The 10,635-nt window shown below is 36.4% G+C and overlaps 1 protein-coding gene across 1 annotated transcript; it reads left to right on the top strand.

Moving 5' to 3' along the window:
* Positions 1-648: 648 nt before the first annotated feature.
* LOC136226561 (uncharacterized) lies at positions 649-9,151 on the top strand. Its single transcript, XM_066015124.1, has 4 exons — positions 649-884; positions 1,456-1,545; positions 7,732-7,999; positions 8,670-9,151. The coding sequence occupies exons 1-4, from the start codon at positions 842-844 to the stop codon at positions 8,995-8,997; spliced, it is 729 nt and encodes a 242-aa protein (XP_065871196.1). The 5' UTR covers positions 649-841; the 3' UTR covers positions 8,998-9,151.
* Positions 9,152-10,635: the final 1,484 nt, after the last annotated feature.

Genomic DNA, 10,635 nt, shown 5'->3' with positions numbered 1-10,635 from the left:
TTGACTTGGTATAAGAAACACTATAGGGGGAGTGACTTGTCACATTGGACTTGTCACTAGGTTGCCGTCATTCTACCATTTCTAGTATTTGCCCCCCTACTACTATGAGATGGGACCTCTGATGTAACACTGCTCCTTATGTATGAATAACATCGTCCGTGTATTGTTCCTTCTTATGTGTCCTATATGTTATCCATACGTGTGTATGAATGTAATGGTTGCCTATATGTTGGTATTGTATGTATGCTACTATATTCCCTATACGTGGTTTCTATCTAACCTTTGCATGTGATTCTTGCAGTTAGAATGATCTAATTCTCTTGGCTGGCTTACTTCGAGGAAGATAAGTAAGCGCCACACAGGTCCTGACGACTGGTCCCATGACACTAAACCCCTAGTTCCAATGTATCCGTCCTGCTAGTTGGATGGCCTCATCTCCACCCTCCCTTTTTCCCCTTACCAATTTTTTTTCTTGACTAATACATTCCAACCTTAGTTGTCCAAAAACTTTTCAAAATATTAAAACTAACTCGTTGAATTTGTTTATTTGAAATAAATAATCCCTCAAATATATTATAATATTTGTAACATTCCAAATAAATGAGTCGGCTGTTTTTTTTTTTGACAACTTGAGTGGCTAGAATGTATTAGTTATTTTTTCTTTAAAATTTTAATTGTTGAGCACATACACAGCAGGAGGTGGTGTGTTCTACAATTTCACCCAAGCTAGCCTTCCTTGTTTGGGAGGTGGCGGAACTATTTGTAGTTGCGGCGACGAATTAGATAAAAGGCCAGATTTCATCATTTTCTTCTTTCAGCAGTTCGACCTGTTACGAGGACTATGTATCATCCGACCAGAGGCGGCGTTCGCGGTGGCCGTGACCGTAAGTGTTCGCTCTCCATAAAATACGTTTGGATTTCTAGTTGATTGGAACTTGATTGTGTTTTTTCTCTGGATTCCTTTAAACGGGATTTTACCCTTGCATACGATCTCGACCGTAGTTACTTAGTTATTTGAAAAACCCGAACACGAAAACCCAAAGTAAGAATAATATAAAACCTAACCTCGTTACGGTTAGATTTTGATATTTGATTCACTGAAACTTGGCTCATCGCAACTGATTCATGAGGTCTAAGTTCTTAGAATTCTTTAGCCAATTCAATTAGGGTTTTTTTTCGGGCATTGTCTCAGTTTTATTGCGTCAAAAACACAATTACTTATTATAGTGGTGTCTGGATTTGTTTGAATTGTTACTTCAAAGTTTCAAATCTTGGGTCTGAATTATGCATTTGGGTGGTTTATGTGAATGTTTTGGATTACATCATGCCATCGACCATAATTGAATTGCTCGAAGTTTTATGTGTGATGAGATTCCATTGTATTTTGTGCTAAACTAATTAGATTAATGACTAAATATATGTCACTGCAATAATGACATGTTTTGATGTGTGCAGAATTTTCTTGGGATGATGTTAAGGTGGATAAACATCGGGAGAATTATATAGGCCACAGTCTTAAGGCTTCTGTTGGAAGATGGCAGAAAGGTATGCTCTTCTTATGCTCAAATTGATGTTCACAGTTTCAACGTGGGAAGTGTGTATTATGTTTTTCCTTGGTGCACTCTGTGATTTCGTGGCTTATATATCTGGTTTGCATATTTAGCAGCATTATAGATATTATTTTATTTAATTAGTATCATCCAATAATCTTTTTACATAATAATATACAACTATAGTTTGTATTGTTTGGCAACTATAATTTCAATATGTATTGATTGCTTCATGTTTCTTCTTCTTCTTCTTTTGTATTTCATTTTCCTTGGTTTTTTCTTGGGATAGCAAAAATAAAATTAAGACAAGCGATATCAGCATGGGGGTGATTGTCCGCTGCGACAGTACAGTGATCTTTTCATTATTCTATTTGGTGCTGCAACGTTTGGAGTTTTTATTTATAATTATTTTTCAACAATTTTATGAGCTGAGATAAAAATACTACATATATAGCAGCATGCATCTACTGTTCTTCTCATCATTTTTTTTCTTCAGTCCTAATATATTGAACCATCTATGCAAGCTCTTGACAAGTATTATGGACAATATTAAACTCTGGGAAAGTGAGACCATGTTTATCTTAATATACATAGGTCATCAGGAACTGTCTAAATTCTTAATGAATGCATAAGCGAGGTCATAGTTGAAACTTTGTACGATATTAAAAGAAAATAGTTTTAAATTTATGGTGGATTTTTTTTAGAGTATCTTGAAACCTCTCCAAATCTTGAATGTTAAAGCCCAGAACCAGATAGGTACCACAAGAAAAGAAACAATTTGTTGCAAGCCTATAATTTCGGTTAGTATACTACTGAAGGCATTAGTATCATGGGCTTGCAAATAGGATCTCGTCACATGTCTTTTAATTGGAAAATCTGCTTGATTGCCCTTGTTCCTTCTGTTTTTCGATAAACCTATTTTGGAGAACTCATTGGTGATTTGTGGGAGATCACCTAACTCATTGAACTGTTCTTTGGATCGTAAAAGCATGCCTATTATTATTATTAAAATACCTTCTCTTATAAGAGACATGAAAGAGTACACAGTTCCAATATAGTAAAACTAGCTAAGGGACCTACTTAAATAAAAGACTGCTTAAAATAACACTGAAATAGGAAATACAAAAAATGGTAAATAAAGAAAGTTCTAGCGGTTTGCAGATTCTAATTTCTCATCAACGGCTTCGGCGGTACTGCCTTCTCACTAAGGCATCCACAACATTACTCTCCTCCTGCACAAATAGCTTGTCTTCAAGTTCAAATTTAGGGCAAGACTCGGGAAATTCAGTTAAAGGAACCCAAGTAGCATCATGTGATGACAAACCAGCCAATTCAACCGGAACTTCAACAACACCGCAATTAAAACAAGAATGAACAACAAATGTAGGCTGCGGAATAACTTTACCTTGCTTTAAGAAAAGTAAAATAGGATTGTTCCTCGAAGTAATGCCTGTAAATTTCTTAAGCAAGGAAATGTGATTATGGATTCTAATGTTCTCAGGGAGTTCTAGCTTGTAAGCTAATATTCCAATATGCAGTAATACCTTGTATGGCCTATAGAACTTTGGAGCTAAATTAGGAGCAAGCCGTTTGCCCATAGATCGTTGTTGATAAGGCTGGAGTTTCAACTAAACAAACTGTCCAGTCTCAAAATACTCCTCCAGATGGTAACGACCATAAATTTGCTTCATCCCCAGTTGAGCTTGCTTTAATCGGATTTGTACATCAGCCAAAGGTTATCTCTTTCTTGTAAGGAACAATCAACCTCCTCAATCCGAGATGAACCAGTGTCATAAGAAAGCAAACATGGAGGATCATGACCATGTAGAAAATGAAATGGTGTCATTCTTAGGGAAGATGATCAGTATTGTAACAATATTTAGCCCAAGGCAACCGATCAATCTATCTTCGTGGTTGGTCCCACACAAAACATTGAAGATACATTTCAATATTACGGTTAATGACCTTAGTCTGCCCATCTGATTGTGATGATCAGTAGAGGAAAAATCCAAGGTAGTGCCACGCAATCGAAATAACCCTGTCCAGAAATCACAAGTAAAAATATGAGTGAAGAAAACATGGGCAACTGTTGTTGCCTTGTGTGGGTGTGAAAGCGGTATAGAATGCTTATATTTCGAAAATCGACCCCCCACGACAAAAATATTAGTATTTCCATCCACCTTAGACAGGCCATCGATGAAGTCCATGGAAATATCAGCCCATACATGTGTTGGAAACGGAAGGGGTTGAAGGAGGCCGTTGGGTGTAAATTCTCCCATTTATTCTGTGACAAATTGAGCAATTTTGAATAAATTCCCAAATAGAAGTTTTTAGCCCTTGCCAGTGAAAATCAGCTTGCACATGATGGAGTCTTTTGTATTCCATCATGAGTTAAATAGGATCTCAACAATGATGAATGAAATCAAAGGAGAATCCCATGGTAGGTAAATTGGACCCTTGTACGAAACCAATCCTTCTTTAAAAGCCAAACTTGAGTTCGTTGAGGCAACCTAAATTTTCTGAGCAACTTCCTGCTATATTGGTGCTTCTGTCACCAATTGTTTTACATCATCTAAGCTAACTGAGGACTTGAACTGCCACAAAGGGGAAAAGTTTCTTCTTCTTTATTTACTTGATAAGGCATAACAACATGGTTTGATTTTTAAGTAGCTCAGTATCCACCCTGAAAAATCATACCCTAGGAGTGTGCTAACCCGATGTTGTTGAGGTGGCTAGCTGTGGCTCCAGAAGATATTTGAAGTTGTAGTGATCTATTATGGTCTTCAATGTTGAATAATACTAGCAACTCCAATCAATTCCCTTTTATAGGACGGTAAATCAGCTAATTTTCGGCAAAAAAAAAGCAATTGGGTGCCCTTGTTGTTGCAAGACGGTGGCAACTGCCAATCCAGAGGCATCACATTTAGCAACTAATTCAAGCTCAAAGTTGGGCAGCGCTAAAACAAGAGTAGTAGAAAGGGCATCTTTCAAGGCTGCAAAAGCTGATTCAGCTACAAGATCCCATTGAAAAGCATTTTTCATCAATAAGGTGATGAAATGGGCAGCCATAATGTCGTAGTCCTTCACGAACTTCTGATAATATCATGTCAATCTAAGGAACCCTTGTAGAGCTTTTGGCGAATGAGGAACTGGCCACTCTTGTATTATCATCCGAATTTTGAATCATCGACATACACCCCTTTTCCGAATTTGATATGAACTAGATAAGTAATTTGCTTTTCACCAAAAAAGCATTTGGAACGCTTAAAAAAAACTTGTGCGAGTGAAGAAGCTCGCAGACCATTTTAAGATGATGTACATGTTTTACCTATGTTTTACTGTATACCGAGTATCATAGAAAAACAAAAACAAAAAAATGAACTGACAAAGATGGGATTGAAATAATACCTTATTCAGTAGTGAGTGGAATGTGGAGGGAAGCATTGGTGAGACCAAACGACATAACTAAAAACTCAAAGTGTTCGTGATGTCCTGATTGAAGATCTAATTTAGAAAAATGTTGGGCCCCATGAAGCTCATTAAGCAACTCATCCACAATCGGTATATAAAATTTATCCTTAGCAGTTTGGTGGTTAAGTTCCCGATAATCAATACAAAATCTCCAAGTACCATCCTGCTTAGATACCAATAAATCTGGACAAGAAAAAGGGGAATGACTAGGTCAAGTGGTACGCTTTTCCGTCATCTCAACAGGATTGGACCACAACAAGTTTGGTTCCTTACAGTAAGGTGATTTGGTGGTCACAGTCTCGGGCAGGAGGAAGGCCCTTTGGTTCTTGGAATGCATTTGGAAAATCAACTAGTAGCCTTTCCATGGAGGTTGTATCCTGCAACAAATTAATTCCTAGCTTAGTTTCTGAGGACTGCCCCTTTCCATTGTTTCCCATTCATATGGGAAGTCATTGTTAGGGACTCAAAGTCTCATAACATTAGGTCAGTGTTCGCAGCCTTTTAACTCCCATGTCAAAACCGTCAAGTGACAACATAAACAAATCAATAAGAACAGTTTGAAAATTGATTTGAATGTGAATTTGTTCACAAGTCCATGGACGGCGGACCTTTTCACTGTTAGCCACAGTTACCTGTAATCTTGGCTTGATTGTCATTAATACTTGTAATTAAAGAGAAGCTGGCTTGCTTTCAAAATTGTGTGTACTTCCCGAATTTAATAAGGTCAATATTGATTACCCAGCCACCATTGCTGTAGTTGCATGGCTTGAAAATTCCTTATGCTTGTTATGGCATGGTGTGAAATTTTTGGTTAGGGAAGATCGGTCTCTTCCTCTTGCTTCAGGTCATCTATTAGAAGACAGAAAAACTTTTTACATTTATGCTCAACAGAGTACAAATCATCACAATTAAATCACTGTTCTTTTGCTCTTTGTTATGCCATTTTAGCTCAAGACAACCGTTCGATTGGTGGTGTATATACTCTACTTGACATGCTACTTGCAGATTTGGAAGTGTTACCAATTTCAGATTTTTGTTCTCAGCCAGTAACTGGGGTTTTGGAGCTGTCCATGATGTCAGAGGTTGCTGACAGTTTTGGAGCTGCCTATGTTATAGGATGTCCAACACTGAAATTATCCCGACTGAGTTGGATCTTCCGTTCAAAAGCCCTAGCCAAATTCATTGCAGCGACTAAGTTAGGTGGATTGTGCATCTCCACACCACTTGTTGATCTGTCTGACCGAAATGGCCCTCGCTAAAAGGTTTTGGAACTGATTAGTATTCCTCAACAGTGCCTGTTTATTTAAAATAATTCATTCGCCCAAAGGATTGCTAATGAGAGGAGGTAATAATTTTTAAATTTGTTCCATCCATGCCCAAGTTCTTCTTGCTCCAATCAGTAAAATCAGAGCTGTGCCTCGTCTGCCATGTGGATTGCCGCTTAGCACCCCCATATCTCTTTCTTCAGTCCGTTGGTTGATGAAGAATTGTTCACACAGGTATAATAACCATCCTAGAGGATCCCCTGTTCCATTAAAGGCAGTCCGGTCGCATTACGCGTCCCCGCTGAGCGAGGGTCCCGGGAGGGGTCCCACCACAAGGGTGTATTGGGGGCAAGCCTTCCCTTGCCAATTTAATTGGCAAGAGGCCGCTCCTAAGACTCGAACCCGTGACCTCAAGTCACACGGCAACAACGTTTTACCGTTAATGGAACAATGCAACCTGCTGAACTTAGGGATGAGTGTTGCGCTTTGCATAGGAGCTGATTTATCTCCAGATGTTTCTGTTGAAGACAGGTGGTTGGTGAACCATTATTACTTGCCTATCCTTCATTTCTGTTATCCTTGCCCTAGAAGTGATTGTATAAAATGCTGCAATTCCTTGATGTCCTCAATCTCGTTGTATGATACAACAAAGTTAGTAAAGTTACATTCTAGGTCAAGAACCCCAGCTGTCAATTGTTCAATCTCTCCCATGACGACTTGGTCTGATACCATATTGTTATGGTCCGCGAATAGAATTTTGTCACATGTTTGTTCACCAGAAAATCAGTTTGATTTCCTTGCTCCGGTTCTCTGATAAGGCCATATGGAAAAGTCAATGGTGATTTGGGAGAGATCAGCTAACTTCCTGAAACTTTTCTTCTTTTGACTGAAGCATATGTCCATTGTTGTTGAAAATCCGTCTCTTACAAGAGACATAGGATAGTACAAAGGAAAGAGTTCCAATATAGGAAAACTAGATAAGGCACCTACTTAAAAATGAAATACTGCTAAAAATAAAACTGAAATAGGAAATACGAAAATTGGTAAATAAAGAAAGTCCGGGAAGCTAGCGAATTCTAATTTCTCATCACGACGTCAGCACTACTGCCTTCCCACTATGGTATCCACAACAATAAGAGAATGGTTTTGTTTTAAATACCACTATGTTCATTTTTTTTCTCTAGAGAGACAGAATTGAAAGCTTTCATGGAGATTTATGTTGAACAGATCAATGAGGGAAGTCATTCATATGCTTGTTTGCCATTTTATTATGCATCTGTTTTCCATAAATCTGGGCCTGAAAATGCAACTTGAAGTGTATATGTATACAAGTATTGTTGTCGTATGGCTACTGTAAATTTTTTCTTTTGGTCTAGTACTAGAAAAACTTGAGTCATGCCTATGCCTATAAATAAAAGCATGAGAAAATGTTTCTTTATCTACAGGGAAAGATCTGCACTGGTATGTTAGGGACAAAAAATCTGAGGGTTCAAATACTGACGCCTTAAAAGAAGAGATACAAAGAGTTAAGGAAGAGGAGGAGCAGGCTATGAGGGAGGCACTTGGCTTAGCTCCAAAGCGTGCTAACCGGCCTCAAGGAAATAGGCTTGATAAACATGATTTCTCCGAACTTGTGAAGCGAGGTTCTACAGCAGAGGATTTGGGAGCTGGGCATGCAGAAGCAACACATGTCCATGGCATTGGTTTCTCAAAGTAAGTTATGTTATGTGCATTAATGGTGCACTAGGATTACTCTCATCTAGTATAATATTTTAACTTGCATGATACTTGATAGATTATGAGAATATGTCAGCTACATGATAACTTATACACACAAAGGGCAGAGCAACACTATACTGCCAGCTATGTTGCTCTGAAACGAATATTGGGAAATTATAACTTTTAAAAAATATAGGAATTGAAAACACGTATGAGTTCATGCATCAGTTTGCTTCTGAAATCATGCAGTGAATGTGAACATTGCAGGTGCATAATTTGTTCTGCTGTCTGTAGTCCTAGACTAGTAAAATTGGTTCAACACTAAGAATACTGCTTTGATCATCGGCCCTAATGTCAGCTTGAATTAGCTAAAACCTTAGGTAGTTGCCAGCAACACATCTGCATCTAATTCTCTTGTCAATTGAAAGCCTTATTTCCACAAAGATTCTCTAGGGACTTCATCCCAAGTGGAATTGAGCTCTTAAGCTCTGCCTCAGAATCATTTATATCAAATCCTTGAATTGATAATCTTAGCGTCTTCTGCAATTCTTATTGCCCATATTGCTTAGGGTCATAGTACTCTTCAAGCTTCTCTTGCATTCTTTCTCTGTGCTTTACCAGCACTGTCTTGATATTTATGGTTTGTTTGTTTTTTTTACCACAGAGCACCCCGTCCATGGGAGGACCCGACTACTATTCCTTCTGATAATAAAGAGGTTTCGGTGGAGGTGGTGAAGAAAGATGAGCCTGATTCATTAGTAAAGAACTCGGAAGATCGTGAATCAGAGGATGAAACCAACAGAAAGAAGAGGAAGCATGAGGAAAAGAAACATGAAAAGGAGAGGAAACATCTTGAGAAGCATGAAAGGCGTGAGAAGCGACGATCTCACAATTCTGATGATAGAAAAAAACACAAGAAAGACAACAATTCCGATGATAGAAAAAAACACAAGAAAGACAAGAAGAGAAGGCATGACTCAGATTCTGACTGAATAAACATTTCATGTTGTAAAGATTATCCATCGTTTGGCAATGTAATGCTGATATAAAGGAGAGAGCTTGACTCAGTAATGAATGAAAATGTTTCACAATTTTATTAACAATATGATTATGCCACCAGGTATAAACAGAACAATCTTCCCAATCTATCTTCGGGTATACAAATAATTTGATGACAAAATAATTTTAATTTTTCAACCATTTAACCCAGGTTGAAGTTTAAATTGATTAAAATTTTGACTTTAATTCTGTCATTGTTTTAGGAGGAATATACATAAAATGTGATACTTCCTCAGTTGTTTCATATTACATGTTTTTTAGGATAGTTGCATAAAAATTAAGAATATTAAAAACAAGACTTGTTCATTTTTCATTATTCATTGATTCCATTATTTATTTATTATATGATAAGCTTATTATTTTAATTAATTTTTATAAACCCACGTTTTATAGCATATACAATACTTATCATATAATAAATAAATAATGAAATCAATAAATATTAAGTCACATTCTATGTTTGTAATATGAAAAGGATGGAGTAACATAAAAGTTGTCTCCTTTATCTTATTATTATATTTTTTTTTTTTTTACTTTTGTGAACCTATTTGAGTCTATTTGTTACAAGAGATAAATGTGGTGGGATATGAATAAAAAATTCAAAGTTATTTATTCTATGTTTGTTCTATGTTATGGAGATATAATATGTAGATAAAAACATATGTTATGGAGATATAATATGTAGATAAGAGAGGAATAAGAATATCATCCCTCAAATCTTGTACCTAAGAGTGTGGTATAAAGAGGTGAGATACGTTCCTACAATTTTAATGACATGAAAATATCAATCGTATCTTTCAAATCATGTTATGCAGTTTAAATGGGGTAATATAATAAAATGTATTATTTTATCTGTATCCAACAAAACAAACATGAAATAATAATTCTTAAATCTTTCATCTTTATCCATATCCCAACATTTATCGTTATCTCTATCCTATCAAATACCAAACACCGAGCATCTCTAAGAGATACATTTGTTAGGCTTCTTAGATTCATTGGTTAAACTTTAACTTTCGAGGAGCTTGTGGTAAAATTCAACTTCAAGAGTCTCTTAATTCATATTCAAATCACTAACACCTTGTTTGTTTACCGGAAAAAATTGTGTTTTGAAAAATATTGAATAACGAAAAATTGTGTTAAAAAATAAAATATTTTTCGGAATTTAACTACAATACTGGAAAATGGTGAGTGACTACTGTTTTTAAAATGGTAAAGAATGAATGTTCCAAAAATTTAGGAAAATATTTTACGGGTAAAATATTTTCTTCATTTTCTTCATATAAATTTTTATTGATTAACTTAAAATTTTTCATTGATTTATTTTCCTAAGCCAACGAAAATCAGAAAAATATTTTTATGCATAATATTTTTCAGCAAACAAATGGAGTCTAAAAGTCTATTTTTTCTCTCAATTTTTGAGAAAGCTCTCTCCGTACTAATTCATCTCAAGGGAGTTTTATATAACATCTTATCATCTTTTAAAATTGGCCTAATACACAAATAACCCCATGAACTTGTCCAAATATTGCAACTGCCCCCTCCAACTTTCAATTGTAACAACATACCCC

The sequence above is a fragment of the Euphorbia lathyris genome, chromosome 4, assembly GCF_963576675.1.
Source record: "Euphorbia lathyris chromosome 4, ddEupLath1.1, whole genome shotgun sequence".
NCBI classification, from domain to species: domain Eukaryota; kingdom Viridiplantae; phylum Streptophyta; class Magnoliopsida; order Malpighiales; family Euphorbiaceae; genus Euphorbia; species Euphorbia lathyris.
The sequence above is the reverse complement of the archived record's forward strand: the minus strand, read 5'-3'. Positions and strand labels throughout refer to the sequence as shown.